Genomic DNA, 16884 nt, shown 5'->3' on the forward strand with positions numbered 1-16884 from the left:
GAAAGAACGCCCCCGCCCCATGCCGAATCTGCTTGTCCTTGTCTCTATAATTGTCTGTCTGTCTCTGTGTATCACACACACACATCCACACACACACCCTGAGACATAATGACCCACAGAGGCACAGACCATCGTATGAACCCACACAAGCTCCTCCTTCCCCTCTTCTCACCCATGTCCCCATGCATGGGACCTTTTCTTCCTCCCCTTTCACCCATAAGACAGCCTGAATGCGCCAGGACAGACCCTCTTTCCTTCTCCCTGTGGCTCAGTGGGTTCCAGGCTGGGGTCTGGCAGGCATTGAGGGGAGGGTCCCCACAGCCGGCCAGGCATTTTCCCAACCCCTCTGGCCACAGTGAGCCCCCACCCTGCAGGTCCCCCTTCCACCCTGGCTCTGGAGTCTGTGGGAACCAGACAGTTGGGGCTGTCCAGCCGGGCTCGCTTCCTCCCAGGCCCCAGGGGACTTGCTGAGGGAGGAGGGAGCAACAGAGACTGAAGTCAGTGTGGCTGCCTGCCCAGGAAAAGCCTCTGGAAGGGACTGGGATGCCTGTATGATGAAGGGGTCTCCAGCCCCCAGGGTGTCACCTCATGGGACATAAGACCCTCCAGGCCACCACATCAAGACCAGAAAGGGGCTTCTCCAGTCTTCCTGCTCTGTTCTTCTCTCTCTATGCACATGATCCAGAGGGGGGACTGAGGCTCCAGAAGGAAGCCATTTGCCTCAGCAATTCTGGTATTAGGGGGTGTGGGGACAGGTTTCTAAGTCCATTCCTCTGATGGGGCCACAAAAATACACCCATTCCTCCTGCTTCCGCAAGCGGGCAGCTGAAGAAGGCCAAAAGTCAAGGCTCTGTCTCTTCTGATCTGTGCCCAGGACAGCCACCCCCATTTCCCCATGAGAGAAATGCTTTCTTAAAGAGTCACCAGGCAAGCTCAGAGAGCTGGGGACTCAGGGAGGCCCCCATTCCTGTGGGAAATCCAGACAAGAGGATTCCTGCCTGCCTTTTGAGACTTGCAAGACATAACGGGTGCCTTTTTAGCACTGGCATTCCAAACCCCCTTCCCTGTTTCCACTAGCTCTACTCCTGCTCTATGTGGCATCCCTGCATCCTCTCTCAGACTTCAGGTCAGGAGCCGAGGGCAGAGCTCGCAGACCTGGTTTTGATTTCCTCTCTGCCACTCATGTGCTATCTGGAGTTGGAGCTAGTGAGCCCCAAACTCTCCGAGCCTCAGTTTCTGCCACTGTAAAATGGGGATACCATTCCGTTATCACACAGGATTCAGTGAGAGGATATATGTAAGCCCAGGACAGAATAAATGCCACAAATGGTCAGTTATTCTGACCACTCATGATGGGGGCAACTGAGTCACAGAGTTTGGAACTGCAGAACTAGGATAGCCTCACCTCCTGCCTGGTGTCTCTCTTGGTTACATCCCTCCTCTCTTTCTCTCTCTCTCTCTCTCTCTCTCCCATTCCTTGCTCTCCCTTCCTCTGCCTTCCTGGGAAACTCCCTGAGAAAGTCCCCAGCAGGAGAAGGCCTCATGTGGGATATTTCCATCCAGGATCCCCCACCCCTGCCACATAACCCCGCAACCACAGCCATCCAACACAGAAGAACCAGGTGTCCTGGCCCTTATCCCCTAGCCATTCAGCAGACTGGTCCTGATCATCACACTGGCTTTATTGGCCCTGAGAGCCACAGAGTAAATACCAAGGGGTCTCCGCTTCCCCTCACCCCCAAGTCTGTCCAGAGGCCCTGGGAGCTGGCTGAGTGTTCACCATCCAATCTTGGCTTCCTGTCCCAGTGTCACTGGCTTGCCAGGCCTGGGTCCTTTGAGAACTCCCCAGATCCTAGAGTCAGGCTCAGCCTGGAGGGTGTAGTTGGCAGGGGTCCAGCAGGGACTGCCCAAGGCCAAGCTTGCTTCACTCAAAGAAGAACATTCCTGGTGTCCGGTATAAGCAGGGGGTCAACCCCAGTGGGTAGCCAGAGCCTCCCTGGACAGGGAAGCTGCCAGTAACCCAGGGTTCCTTGGGGTCAGCTGGCAGGGGCAGCGGGGCCCGCAGTGAGGCTGGAGGGGTGGGAGGTGCAGGGGAGGGGGCTGCTGAAGCTAAGAGGTGCTCAAGGCCTGAGTCAGTCCCCATGCAGAAATTTAGGGCCTGCAGCCGGCACTGGTAGCTGCTCCCAATGCCTGCCTCAGGAGTCAAGATGGGTGTAGGAGCCTTACTAAAACCCTCAGCCTCAGAGAAGCCAGCAGAAAAGCCAAATGCTGGGCATGGAGAAGACGATGTGGCTGCGGGGAGCTCCCCTGGGCCTGCAGGTTTGGGCGTGAGCATCTCTTTGTGTTCCGTGGATGGCCGGGGCCTGACGTCGGTCGTTGCCGGGCACATGCTGGCTGGCAAGGCTCCCACCAGGCTCCCAAAGCTTAGGCCCTTGGGCTCTGAAAGCTCCGCCAGAAATGGGCACTGCCTGCCAGCAGTGGCGTCGGGGACTCCTGGGTCCTGGCTGGTCACTCTGAGGGGTCCACGGCGTGCCTTGGCAGAGCCCTTGGCGCCTTCAGTACCTGCCCGCCGGGTGAAGCGTCGGCGTCGGCGCAGGAAGCTGCCGTGCTCGAACATGTCGTGGCAGTCCGGGTCCAATGTCCAGTAGCTGCCCTTGCCTGGCTTGCGGTCATCACGGGGCACCTTGACAAAGCACTCATTGAGTGACAGGTTGTGGCGAATGCTGTTCTGCCATCCAGGCCGGTTGTGGCGGTAGAAGGCAAAGCGGCCCATGATGTAGCGGTAGATGCCGCTCAGTGTGGCCCGCTGCCCTGGGGAGCTCTGGATGGCCATGGCGATCAGGGCTATGTAGCTGTAGGGAGGCTTGGTTGGCTCGGCCGCAGGGGCCAGGGGCCCGGGTGGGGGCTGCTGCTGCATGCTGGCTGGGCTGGCCTGGCTGGCGGCTGCTGGGACCACAGGGGCCAGGCACGGGAGTCCAGGGCTGGTGTCCGGCACAGCCGGCCGGGCTGGTTAAAAGGCCCACTGGCCCAGCCTCCCAGCCTGGAAAGGCAAAAAGGGGTGGGCCCGCCAGGCTGCCCTCCCTTCCTCCCTGGCCCCCCTCCTCCAAGGCCCAAGAGAGGCGGGCAGGAGAGGCCAGGACTGGGAAGTCGTAAGCAGCTGCCAGGGGTGAGGAGTTGCGAGGGAAGGGACTAAGACCCTCAGCCCACATGTGCTGGGTGGTGGTGGCTGGGGAGGGACAGGATGTGAAACTGAGGGAGACAGAGACAGAAACAAAAAGAGACAGAGGCAGAGATGTAAAGAGACAGAGATACTGAAAAAAAGACAGAGACAAAGACAACGAGAGGTAGAGGCATAACGAGAGACAGAAACACACAGAGAGACAGAGGCAGAGACATAATGAGAGAGAGAGAGACAAAGATATGGCAGAAAAAACACATGCACACATGCATGCACATAGTATACAGAAAAAGAATCACTGAAAGAGAAAGAAAGAAATCTACAGAGATAGAGAGAAAATAGGAGATACAGAGAGAGACACAAGTACAGACACAAGAGAGGGAGGGGCAGAGAGACAAAGAGACACTCATCTCTAACAAGAGACCGGAGAGGTAGAATCTAAGAGCTGAGTTAGACAACTGGGCGTCTCCATGAGAAAAGCCACAGGGGCCTCTCAAGTCCCCATCTCCAGTTCCCCTTTACTCCTCTCCTCCTTCTCCCAGGTCTGTGGCCTACTCCTCCCCACAGTGCAGAGCCCTTGGGGTCACACTATTCCCTGCCCTCCTTGCACTGGGTGAATTCCAGCAGGCAGTGGGAGGAGGGAAAGTGGACCTAGGATAGTGATGAGAGGCGGCCAAACCTGGTCTGCTGAGTACCAGCGCCCTCTAGTGACTAGTGTCGGGGAGGACAGCCATCTGAGCAGAAACATCACCCCCATCACCCAAAAGGTCCCTGACTCTGACTGAGCCTCCGTTTTCCATCTCTAAAGTAGAGCTGGTGACTCTTCAGCTGTCTGGGCTGTGGAGAGGAGACAACAGGCTCCCTTACATGGAATCCAGTGCCCTCCAAGAGCTTAGCACAGAGAAGGATACGGCTGAAGACTGTCACTCTGAACTGAGGTTCCTGCCAGCTACAGCCTTGGGCTAGGGGGACAATGAAGCCCAGGACAGACATCAGGCCTTCTGAAGGATGAGACAGCCTCCTCAATGCTCTCCCACCCACAAGTAACCAAGTCAGAGGGCATCTACTGTACCACCCTCCATGCCAGGCCCACTCACCTCCCCTCTTCAGCAACCCTGCTCCAGAGGCCTTCATAGCTTCTTTTGAATAGATGAGGAATCTAAGACTCAGAAAAGTTAAGTGACTTGCCTAAGGTCACACAGCTGGTGAGTGAAAAAGCTGGGATTTCAACCCAGTATTCTGAAACTCCTTACAATCACCTCTCCTATGAGGGGCAGGGGTAGAGGACAGTCACTGTACTCCCAACTGGCTGTGAATCCCAAAAGAGTTGTTTAGCTCCATTCCCAGTGTCCAGCATTGGCCTGGAACAGAGTAGGCGCTCAATCAACATTAGTTCAATGAAGTAAAAAAAAAAGTGATTTAATTGACTTCTGTCCTTTGTTGAATCATACAGTCTCACCCCATAAAAGTAGCTTATTAATGTATCACTAAAAGAGATTTATTATGTTGCCACCTGTAAGAGGCAACATAATAAAGTCAGAAATCCTGAAAGGAAAAAAGGTCTGCTATCTGGGCCTGAAAACAGTGAATTACTGACAAGGCAAGGTCAATTACCTTCATGGTTAAGGGGCTTCCTCCCAATTCTCAAGGACTCCCTACAACTTATAGTTTGCAAAGATTGAGGAGAAGCTGGACTCCTGGCTCCCACTTTGGCATCTGCCTCAGGGTTCTATTTGGCAGCCTGCCTCAGTTTCTCCAAAGACAGTATCTACTGGTGCTGGTGGTTCAGGGGTTAGCATCTAACCTGGGTTTGGGCCAAGTCCTCTGTTTTGGGACCTTTCCCCACCCCACTCCCCATTCCCAAAAAGAAGTGAGATGGGGCACTAGATGACCCTAGTGGCAGGCAGGAGGAAAGGTCTGGAAACTCAGGGTCCCTCAGAGCCCTGGCAATTCTGTTATTGGTTGGCCTCACTCTAAACAATCCTGAGGATCTAATTATTGGTAAACTCGGCTTTAAGCAAAGCTTATAATGGATCAATCACAGGTAAGGTCTGCTTTAGGTAAACTGATACAGGCATGTTGGGCTTTCAACAAAGAGATAAAGTCTTGTTCCTTCTGCCCTCATCGCTGTTTCCAGAATCTCAAGGTCAAGTTTGTTTTCCACCTGCTGCCCCAGGCTCAGCTGCCAGGCTGGCTGCCTACACGCTGCATTCCAGGGTTCCATCTCTTCAGCTGAGAGGCCAAAGTCTGCGATCAGCTTCTGCTGTCAGTGGGTGTGGGGAGGCCCCAAGTCTACTGGCTCAGTTTGGGCAGGGCTGGGGTAGGATCTGCAACCTGTGGGGGGCTGCCTTTAGAGGGTCAGAGAGGTGGAAATGGATGCTTAGGGCTGACTGAGATGTGTCATTAGGTGAGTGATGTGGTTGGGGATGAGGGAACTTGCCGCTGAGGTGACACTGTGGCTGCGGCTCTTCGAGTGCAGGAGGAGCTCTCGGGCGAAGACTGGCTCCACCTGCCAGAGGATGGAGGGTGGGAGGCGATGAGCCAACTTTCTCTGTTATTTGCCCCCTATGTCCCCGTGAGAAGTCACAGCCCTACTGACAGCCCCCTTCCACATGCATTTTACAGGCAGAGTCAAACAGCAGGTTTGACTGGGGCAGAGCTGGGACTAGAGGGAGCAGTGAGGGATTTCAGGAGGGGATTGGAGGGTATGGTTCTCTGCTGGGGTGGGAGGTGACTCACATGGGCCATGATGAGCCTCTCCTCAGGCTGGTCCCGGGGTCCCGGGTATTCTTCACCAAAGCACAGACGGATTTGGTACTCAGGCTCCGGGCAACCATCCTGCAGGTGGGCCCGCAGTTCTACGGGCAAGGAGACTGTAGGGGCTGGGCCAAGACAGGGCATCCTACGTGATGCCCAGCTGTGCTCTTATCCTATGCCTACGTCCCGTAAGCCCACATCCCCATTGTGCACCTATGCCCTAAGCCACTTTCATATCCGTATGCTTGTTTCATGTCCTACATCTGTGTCCACTTCCACATGCACACCCCCTACACACCTAAGCCCATATCTGTGCCCAGCCCTCCCCATGCCCGGATTTGTTCCCATTCCCAGTGCTCTGTGTCATGTCTTTTGTTTCATGTCTTTTGTTTGCCCACTGCCCTATGCCCACATCTCGGTGTGCCCATTCTCCTCTGTCCCTGTCCCTCTGCCCACTCTTGTGCGCAGCCGCTCTGCTCTGCACCACCACTGGCCCCATCGTGGCGCCCTTACCCTCGAGGAAGCGGCGTGTATCCAGCAGCTGGCAGGTGTGCTCGCGCTCCAGTTTGTTGGGCTGTGAGCGGTGCGGGGCCAGCGGGCCGCACCAGTAAACGCGGCCTTGGCACAGGCGCTTGGCGAATACGCCCTCGGGAGCCACCCACAACAGCACGCCGCGCTCCAGGTGAGGCAGCAGGCGCTGCAGCACAAGGGCGCCGGGCGGCGGCTCCGGGAAGCGAACCTGTGCGACGCGCGGTAGCGGCCCCAGCAGGCGCAAAGCCGCAGCGGCGGTTGTCTGAGGGCTCAGATGGCAGCCTTCGGCTGTGCGCGCGATTGTTTCACGCACCAGCTCCGCGCAGTAGAACAGCCGCACGTGCAGCCAGCAGTCTGCGGAAAGGAGAGAAGGGCCGCGCGCTCAGGGCAACGGCTGCCGCCTCCATCCCCACAACAGGGCTGGGGACTCAGGTTCCCTCTGGCCCCCACCTCGGGAATTTGGGCATTTTCTCGCGATAAGTGATAATAATTCTAATAGTGGTAATGGTGGTAAGTAATTGCAGTTTCAAGTATAAACAAACTGGTAGCTAAGCTTCAAAAGCATGGGATCTAGGGCCATCTGTACAATGGGGGCATGACACTGAGGCCCTCACAGCACCAACCTCTGAGATTTTAGGAGCTTTTCCCCAGCAAATATTTTAATGCTGGTGGAAACAACAACAACAACAACAACAACAACAACAACAACAACACAGCAGCCTCCGATGTGAGTAGCCAGCAGTAAGCTCTACGGTTAGGACTGTGGGTTCTGCAGTCAGGCCCTTGGACTGTCACTCACTGCCACTTAGGAGCTGTGACCTGTTAGCAACTTTCCCAGGTTACTAGACATGTGATCTTGGGCAAAGTTCTTAACTTCTGTGTCTTGTTTCGGCATCTGTAAAATGGGTGTAATGGCAGGATCTACCTCTCAGGGCTGTGGAGAGAGCTTAGAAGAATGTCTGGTATAAACTAAGCCCTCAACAAATGTTAGCCATTGCTGTTGTTATTGGGAGTCTGGGCTGGGTCCTTTGGGTAGGAGACAAAGGCTAGCTGCCCCTAACCCAGCCCTCTCCTGTTTTGCGCAGTGGTCAGAAGGGAGATTCCTTACCAGGGTTGCTGAAGTCCTCAGAGGGAAAGGGGCTCCAAAGTTGTGCGGGGTGCTGTGCCTGGTACCCTGGGGAAGGAGGAGAATCAGCCAGGCATCACCTCACCCCGGATCCCTTCACCCCTAGATTAAGATCTTGGAGGAGACTGGGGAGGAGGCAGGGGTGGGTGAGGAGACTCGGTCCTTACTGTGGTCAGCCAAAGGGCCCGGGAGCAGGGCAACTGGTGGCAATGAGCCCTGCTGGGCCAGCTTGGGGGGCTGCTCCTTGTCCTTATCCTCTGTGGCTAATCCAGAGCCAGCCTAAGCATCAGGAGAGAGGGTTGTGAGCGTGGGAGAGGAGTTCCCAGACTGTCAACCCTGGGGCAGAGGGAGGTCTGGGCGGACTGAAGCCCAGCTGGGGTTGACAAGAACTTTGAGGTTTCAGAGCTCCAAGACCCTTCCCCGCAGAAAAGTAAAGAGAGAATTGATGGAGTTGTTGAAGGTGATGATGTCAGAGATGAAGCTCACTGCGATAGGGAATAAAATGCTAGAAGTGAATAAGAGAGATGGGGAACAGAAGTGATGGAGACAGGGGAACAGAATGATGGAATGGATGCTGATGGGGGCACTAGGAACAGCGGAATGGACCAGGCTGATGGCAGTATGGAAACAGAGCAATGAGCTATCAATGATGGGGGAGAGATAATAAGGGTAATACAGACAGTGATGGAAATAGAGATGATGGGGTGATGGCAACAGTGAGAGAGCCAGAGGCAATGAAGGGGAAGGGAATATAGTGGTAGAACTGGATCTGATGGGGTGAGTGGGGACAGAGTGATGGATCTAATGATGGTAAGGGATAGGGGGTGAATTTGGAGAAAATAGGGTTGATGCAGACAGAGTGATGGAGTTGAAGATGATGGAGGTGATGGGAACAGGGACAGAGCCAGAGATAATGGAGGCAAAGTGAATAGAATGATGGAGTTGAAAATGATGGCTGAGATGGAGTAGTGATAAGAAGAAATAGAGCTGATAGGAGTGGTGGGGATGGAGGAAAAAAAAATGTGCTGGAGACCATAGAGAGGGTGGTTTGGGTGAGAGATGACTGAGCTGGCAAGGCTGCAGGGGCTGGAAGGACACACTGACCTGGTCTGTCCTGCATGCTGGCTTCATCACTTCTCCAGGGGGCTCCTGCTGGCTCTGGGGACTGTCCTCCTCTTTAGGAGAAGCACAAGCCCTGGTAACTGGATGGAGGAATAGATAGCCTATTGTTTCCTGGGCCCCGAGGGGAACTTCTCAACTGAGTTGATCCCAGACAAGAACACCCCAGCTCACTGCATGATCCATCTCTCTCTGGGCCTCAGTTTCCTCCTTTTCAAATGGAGAGATAAACTGGGTAGTTAAGGTTCTTTTGTGTTTATCTGCCCATGAGTTTAAGCTCAATAAGTCCACCATTTCCCATTTTACAGATGTGCAAAGTGAGGTCCTTACTGTCCAGAGAGCCATCCTTGGCCACTACGTCCAGGGGCAGGATGGTACCTGGGCCATGGGCACCGTTGGACACAATCCGGTAGACTTTGTAGGGGTTGGAGATGTCCAGCTGGCTGCGCTCACGCACCTCACAGAAGTCAGCACTCTTGTTGAGGGCACAGCGGAGCCGTGTCTTCCAGGTGGAGGGGTCCTCCTTGTCAGTGCCATCTAGGTGCTTGCCCTTGTATATGGCCCAGGCCTGGGGATGAGCAGGGGCACTTGGGGAGGAATAGCCTGGGGCAGGGGGCTGGTGTTATGCAAAGAGATGAGGGCCTGCCTTGCCTCTCACCCTTCTCTCTCTCCCTCTGACCCTCTGTCTCTCCACCCCTTCATCCTCCCCTCTCTTCCTTCCTCCCTCCCTCCCTCCATCCAACACATATTCCTTGAGCTCCTACTATGTGCCAGGCCTGAGTTAGAGACTGAATGGGGAACAAGACAGACATCGTCCCGGCTCTCAAGGAAATCAAGTCTAATGGGAAAAGACATCTGCAAACAGCTCAATGGAAATAACTGTATTCCAAATTATGGATTGTGATAAATAAAACATAAACTAGATGATGGAATATAAAAAATAATGACCATACTATGCTATCTGGAGAACCATAAAACCAAATCTCTACCTATTGACACATACAAAGTGGACTCTAGATGATTAAAAAAAGAGTAAGAGGTAGAACTGTGAAATTAATAGAAGATAATGTAGGAGAAAATATTGTAGGGGCAGAGAATTCTTCTTAAATAAAATTTCAAAGGCATGAACCATAAGGCAAAAAAATTACAATGTCCGAAATCGGCAAGGGGCTCAGATCTGGAACAGAAAAGGAACTTCTGCAAATCAACAAGAAACAGAGAGCATGCCCCTAAAGAAAACATTCTCATCAAAGGACAAGAATGGGTAGTTTATAGAAGAGGAAACCAGAAGCCCATAAGCGCACGAGTACCTAAACTCATTAGTGTCAGAGAAATGCAAATGAACATATGAGATATCACTTGTAAGCTGACAAACCTAGCCAGTTGGAAAATGCCAAGAGTTGGTTGGGATGTGGGCACTGTTGGTGGGTGTGGAGTGGGTGCAGAGCTTCTGGATGGTCATCTGGCATGCCTAATTAAATTAAGTATAAACATATCTTGTGAGCAGAAATTCCATTTCCAAAGGAATTCTCACAAAGGCTCGTGAGGGGACCAGGGCAAGGATATCCACTGCAGCATTACTTATGGTGTTGGAAAGCAGACTGGTGTCCATCTCTGGGAAAGTGGATAGAGGTGTGTGTGTGTAATGGATGTCGACTATAGAGTCTATGCAGCATCTAGAAGCATCAAAAGCGGCAAATTAAATGTACAGAGAACAAGAATAAATATTCAGAGCATGATCCTAAGCGAAAAGTAAGACACAGAGGTCTACAACATAATATTGTATAGAAGGTAAAAATATACACAAAACAGCAATGCTCACTTTGTAAGAAAACATAGAAACCCAGGATAATCATTAAACACCTTAGAATAACTGTCGTGGTCGAGGGACTAAATAAACAAAAAATATCAGGGACTACTTTAGAGAGGATGATGACCTCTTGGAGGAAATGGCATTTGAGATGAAGCCTGAATGAAAAGAAGGATGAAGTCTGACAGAGAACTGAGGGGTGTTCTAGGAATAGCAAGTGCAAAGGTCCTGAGGTGGGAAACATTGATCGACTCAAGGAAGGCCAGTGTGGCTGGGGCAGAGAGATAAAGAGGAGGGCGGTAGGAGAGGTCTTGTTTGCTTTGATCACATTCAGAGCTTGGAGGTATTTAACTGATGAATCACATTTAGTCATTGCCCTCAGAGGTCCCAGGCCATAGGAAACATAAACACCAAACAAAAGAGCCACATTCCTATGTTGGTGCCATTTGCCAGTCATGAGACCTTTTAAGGCTTGAATTTATTGTCTGTAAACTATATCATTGATTCCTAGCGTCACGTGGTTGTGGTGGGTATAAGATGAGAGGTCTATGTAAAGTGCTAAGCACAGCATCTGGCACACAGTCAGTGGTGACTTATTGTAGTACTTATTCATTAGATCAAGGATACTCTAACTCAAAGGTAACCTGGGCACAGGGAATAGGGTGCTATCAGCATGATGAGAGAGGGATCTTTATTTTGTTCACTGCTGTATCCCCAAGCACTTAAAGTGCTGCCCGGTACACAGGAGACACTTAATAAGTATCTATGGAATAAGTAGAGCTGGGCCTTTAAGGGTGAGTAGGAAGGTGCCAGGTGGAGTGACTGACATTTCTGGCAAGGGGAACAGCTTGAGTTAAGGCCTGGAGGTGTGAAAGGGCATGGTGCCTTCAGGGAACAGTGAACAGCCTGGTGTTGCTGGAGCTGAGTATGTGTGTCTGAGGGTATATGTACAGTCAATTCTCATTCTTCATGGTAGTTATGTTCTATAAAATTTACACAAACACTGTATTAGTGAATATTGAGTTACTCCTAGGGAAAATACAGGGCTAGGTTCCTGTGAGCCTCTGGTCACACTGTTTTCATCAACCGATCAATACATAACCTTGTTTTATGTGTGTTTCTGTTGGACACTTTATTAATATAAACTATCGATTCATTAACATTGAGCTCATAGCCAACGGTACAGTAACTCACACTTGAACGAAGCTTATCTGACACATAGTTTTGCTGTATGGCACATCACAGCCTTCTTGTGCGTAGCAACGCTAGACAGAACTTCAGCATTACATGTGCTTGGGGGCACATGTAAAATCACCAACAAAAAGCACAAAAATACTAAAAACGTGGCACTAAATAGATGTTGAAAAGGGCACTTGTTTATAGCAGAAGAGCTGAAACAAGAAGGTAGAGCATCACCTGTTCACCCTCAGCTGGAACGTGCATGTCAGTGACTCAGATTTTTTGCTGTTCCACACGTGTCTTTTAAAGGCTACAAAAGTGCCCTGAGTATTGATTTTAGGATTACAAATTTTAACGAGTTTAAATTTAGTAAATTTGCAAACATGAAATCTACAAATAAAGAGGATCACCTATATGTGGTGGGGGAAAGAGGAAGAGGAATTAAGGAAGAAGAGACAGGTTGAAGCTGAATCATGAATGTCCTCAAAGGCCATGCTTTATACTGTGGGCTTTGAGCACCAGGAAGGCGTTAAGCCAGGGAGTCACATGTGTGTGTGTCAGTGGCCAGTTGAGGAATCAGTCAAAGCAGCCAGAAGGATGGGGAGGGCCAGTCCCCAGAATCTCTCTCCTCTGAACAGCACATAAGTCTTAAAGGACAAGCCATGCAACCACCTATTCGACACTTATTGAGTACCTACTTTGTGACAGAAACTGTGCTCCACCCTCAAGCAGCTGGAGGAGAGAGACCTATACAAGGGACTTATAATTCATAGGGGAAGTTGTTCCAGTGGGGAAAGCAGAAAGAATCAGGGATGACTTGGGAGAAGCACTGAACTGGAGCTTAATAAATACATTAAACAAATGAGTACATCGGGGAAGACTCTTGAGGAAGAGATGTTTGGGCTGAACATGACGAAAAGGAGAGGGTGTTCCAGGCAGAGGGAACAGCATGTGCAAAGGTCTAATGGAGAGAGATACGAAGCATTTAGAAACTGTAAGAACTGTCAGGCTGGGTCTACACTTGGGGAGGGGAGGGAGCCGAGAGAGATGTGGCCAGGGAGGGGCAGTTCCTGCAGGGCTTTGAGGCCAGTGGTAAGGAATTGAAACTTCATTACAAGGACAATGGGGAGCCAAAGATTCTGAGTAGAGGAATGTCAAGGGAAGATTTCCCTTTAGAAAGATCCCTCTGGAGGACTGAGGGGAGGGCTGAGGGACAGGGGGAAGCAGGGGGCTCTGTGAATTCATTGCAGCTGTCCTGGTGAAAGATTATAGAAATAAGTCCAAGTAGATGGACTGAAGAGAAGTTCTGTGGGAGGAGCCAGTAGGCCTTGGTAGTGGAGTAGAAGGAGATTGGAAGAGAGGGGAGCAGCCAGGGTTCAGGTGCCTGGTTTTGGGGTCTGGTTGGCAATGGGTGCCATTCTCCATTTTGAAAAACACAAGACGTTTGTAAGCGTAAGCTGATCAGCGTGGTGTTGAGGATGTGCGAGTTTGAGAAGTCTGGGGGCTGCTAGACCAGGAGGCTTGGGCTCCATGCCGAGGCTGTGGAAGGGGAGAGTGGGATGTGAAGAGGGAGGTCCAGGAGTGAGTGTTGAGAGCTGCAGAATAGGAGGAGGGGATGGAGGCTGAGATGTAGGGTGAAGGGTGGGCTGGGAGGCAGAGATTCTGAAAACTAAGTGAGAGCGTTTCAAAGAGAATGGAGCCTCCCCCAGGGGTCAAAGAAATGACAGTGATGGCATCCTTGGATTTGGCACCTAGAGACACTGGCAGAATCCAGATGGGGTGGAGGAGGGGGAGAAGGCATTGGAGAGGATGCTGAATGAGGGAGCTGATGATCGGGAGACTGTTTCCAGGTGTTTCTTGCTGGGAAAGGAGAGGAGAGGCCAGAGCAGGGGAAGCTGGAGGCATTCATTGATGACCGTGGTAGTCTGACACGTGGTTGGTTGGTTGGTTCCTTGGTTCCTTATAGCTCATGGGAGAGATTCCAGAGTTTAACTATTACAGGAAGGAGCCAGTTAGGAGGAAGTTAATGATTACTGAGGAAAGGGGCGGGGGCTCTCTGGAGGGGTCCCTGAGAAGATCTGGTGTTGGGAAGCACAGAAAATGTCCCTGGGTCCGCGGTTTTGGAGTGGGAAGTTGAGGGAGTTCCCATTGGTGGTCTCTAATCTCTCCTTGGAGAGGGAGGAGAGGCCCCTGAGAGGTGGAAACGGTGCAGGTCATGCAGCCGCGGTGATTCTGTTTCAAGAGGGTGTCTGAGGGTCTCCCATACACGGAAAACATTACCCTCAACCTAGAGACGACTGAGGCTAAGGGCCGTACGCATCCAGAGCCCTCCCGGGCCGGGCCAGACCGGCGTCCAGCAGCCGGCCGCCGTCCCCTTACCCTGAAGAGCGCTGCGTCCTGCTGCGCCTGGTACCCCTGCTTGGCTGCGTGCTTCCAGGGGATGCGGAAGAGGGTCTTGCCCGCGTCCTCCCAGCGCAACCCTGCGTAGCGCCCGCTCTCGATCTGCGCCACCAGCCAGTCGCGGAGGCGCAGGGGACCCCCGGCCCCCGCCATAGGTCGCCTGCTGTCGAGAACCTTCCCTTCCTCCCTCCGCCAGGGGTCACTGGCCATCGAGGATGCAGCGTCTAGGGGCCAAGTCTGGGGCCCGCGGCGATTGGACCCCAGCGCGAGGGGCGATCGTGGGGCCACCTGGGTGGTGCACGGAGGCGGCGAAAGCGAAAGTCTGGCCCGGCAGGTTTCGCTTTCCGTTTTGTCCCCTCTCCCGGGAGGCCCTTTCCTTTCGCCCCTCCCCGTGTAGCCGGCCCCGAGGGCATCGGGCCTTTGGGAGGGGGCAGCTAGAGGTGCCATAGGACGCCGATGCTCATCGGAGAGTGTGGCGTGGGGCAGCCCGAGCTCTGCCTGTACCCGGGCGTGGAGGGCGACAGGCACACAGAGGTGGCCTTTGCCCCACCCTGCACCTGTTTTCTGCTCTTCCCAGCCTACCAGAAACTTGTCAGTTTCTTTTCAGAACCTGGACTGTAGAAGATGGAAAGATGTCGTGCTTCTCAAACTAAGTCGCATAAGAATTGGGAGGCCTCCATCCCCGATTTGCCAAATCAGATTTTTACAAGTTCCCCATGCGATTCTGATTCCAGGTGGCCACACTTGGAGAACTATTTATCACCTTAAATCTTGGGAGTCCCCATTTACTGATGCTCACCACAGTGCTTGGCCTAGCTAAAGCCTTTCCTGCAGTGTATTAATTGGTTCTCACAACAGCATGTGAGATAGGTATAATTACCTATTTTATTGTTAAGAAGACTGTGGCTCAGAGAGGTTAAAGCCCTATAACAAGGTCACAGAGCTAGTACTAGCAGGTCCAGGATCCCAACCTGCGTTTCTCTGTCCCCAGAGCCCAGGAGCCTGAACAGTGCCCTGTGGGTACCTCCCAACAGCTACATGTGGAGATTATGGATTACTGGTGGGGTCTATGACCCCTACCCCGAAAGTGTATGCAAATTTTTTCATGTCTATGCATTTTTCTAGAGTTTGTATCTTTTATTAAATTGTCAAATGGGGTTTGTGATGTGAAAGAAGGCAAGTAGCGCAGACTGCTCCGCCCTTTGCTGTGTACATGGGGAAACTGTGGTTCCAAGAGAGAAACTACGCCCTCTGCAGCGGGCGCAGATCTGGGCACTGAGCCAGCATTGACCACAAGCTGGGAGCACTGTTCCTCATGTGTACCTGTCAGGAGGCCTTCATGCTCCGCACCCTCTGTCCCCATATTCCAGCAGACACCCAGTTCTGACACTTCTAGTCACAGCCAAGATTCAAACTCAGGCCTGTAGAGCTCCAATAGGGCACAAAGCATTTCATATGATTAAATACTAAAATATTCAAATAATAAAAAATAATTGCATTAAGGCAGAAGTCTTGAATGTGTCAGACAATCTATTTCTCTAGGTGGCAGAGTCGTAGTAATTAGGAGGATGGGGTCCATAGCCAGATTGTCTGGATTCAAATCCCAGCCCCACCCACTGGTGACCTTGGGCACCAATCTATTTACTCATCTGTTAAATAGCAATGCCTACTTCATAGGGTTGCTTGAGAATTAAATGAGATGCAGGTAAAGTGTTTATCATATTTACTTGGCCCATAGTGAGTGCTCAATAAATGAGCGGTATTATTATTGCTGTTGTGTCAGAGGGTGGTGAAAGTAATGATGGAAGCAGGGGGAGCACAATGAAGGACCTGGAACATTAGATCGAGGTGCTTTGTTTTGTCCTATAGGTGATGGGGGCCATGGAGATTTTTAAATAGGGGAAGACACCAGGGGAAATAGAATGGTGTTTTATACCCAGTGGATGGTGACAACCCAGTGGATGGTGACACCACTAACTAGCCAGTACTGCCATAGGCTCCCTGCACTCTGATGAGTCCAGCCATCTTGTTCTTCACACAGGATGCTACTTCAAGGCCTTTTCACTTACAGTTCTCTCTGCCTAGAATGCTTCTCACCAGATAATATAACAGTTCACTCTCTCACTCCCTGACTTATTTTTTCTTTTATCTGTCTATTTGGTTTCTTTCCCACCAAAATGACAGCAACACCAGAGGGCAGAGGTTTTGTTCACTGCTGGTATCTCCAGCGCTCAGCACAATGCCAGGCACACAGTAGATACTCAATGGACATTTGTTGAATGAATGTGGAGCAAGAAGTTGGGCAGCAGGTGGTTATTTCGTCCATCCCTCCACCCCCAGAGCTGGACTCTGGGCCTCCCCACCACCCTGAACACAGTGCCTGGTACATAATAAGAGCTCCATGAAGGTGGCTATAGATTATAGCTATTTCAGACCCCTCTCAACTCCAGGTTAGTTTTCGTTTATGAAAAACTAAATTAAAAGGGGTGGATCCTCCTCTCCAGTAACCTCCAAGACCAGAAGGAGCTGCTTCTTTAACAACCGACTTGGGATGTGAACTACCTCGGTTCAAATCCAGCCTCCCCTGCTCTAGCTGTGTGTCCTCAGGCAAGCTGCTAGAGCGTATGTTTTGGTCCAGGATTAAAAGGTCAGGAGTGAGGAAGGCACTTACCAGCCAGTATTTCTGAATAGGGGAGGGGAGGGGTCTGGAAAGGAGGAGGGGGTTCAGGGGGAGAGGGGCCCAGAGAGGGGAAGGGGTTCAGAGGGAAGGAGAGACTCAGGGGC

The 16884-nt window shown here is 51.8% G+C and overlaps 2 protein-coding genes across 4 annotated transcripts; both read right to left on the minus strand.

Moving 5' to 3' along the window:
- Window positions 1–1664: 1664 nt before the first annotated feature.
- On the minus strand, window positions 1665–3391 carry FOXS1 (forkhead box S1). The gene has a single exon (XM_006921703.3). The coding sequence runs from the start codon at window positions 2915–2917 to the stop codon at window positions 1925–1927; it is 993 nt and encodes a 330-aa protein (XP_006921765.1). The 5' UTR covers window positions 2918–3391; the 3' UTR covers window positions 1665–1924.
- Window positions 3392–3508: 117 nt separating this feature from the next.
- Window positions 3509–14446, minus strand: LOC102892043 (interferon regulatory factor 4). 3 transcript variants are annotated; one of them, XM_025040048.1, is made up of 8 exons: window positions 14080–14446; window positions 9090–9279; window positions 8697–8767; window positions 7760–7871; window positions 7575–7640; window positions 6449–6820; window positions 5918–6036; window positions 3509–5687 (listed from the first exon to the last, which is right to left on the minus strand). In XM_025040048.1, exons 1-8 carry the CDS (start codon window positions 14308–14310, stop codon window positions 5559–5561), a joined length of 1290 nt encoding a protein of 429 aa, XP_024895816.1. In that variant the 5' UTR covers window positions 14311–14446; the 3' UTR covers window positions 3509–5558. The 3 variants fall into 3 exon arrangements, with proteins under 3 accessions (XP_024895816.1, XP_024895815.1, XP_024895814.1); XM_025040047.1 differs by having other exon boundaries at window positions 8697–8794; XM_025040046.1 differs by having other exon boundaries at window positions 8697–8794; window positions 9042–9279.
- Window positions 14447–16884: the final 2438 nt, after the last annotated feature.

The sequence above is a fragment of the Pteropus alecto genome, unplaced genomic scaffold (assembly GCF_000325575.1).
Source record: "Pteropus alecto unplaced genomic scaffold, ASM32557v1 scaffold45, whole genome shotgun sequence".
Taxonomy (NCBI): Eukaryota; Metazoa; Chordata; class Mammalia; order Chiroptera; family Pteropodidae; genus Pteropus; species Pteropus alecto.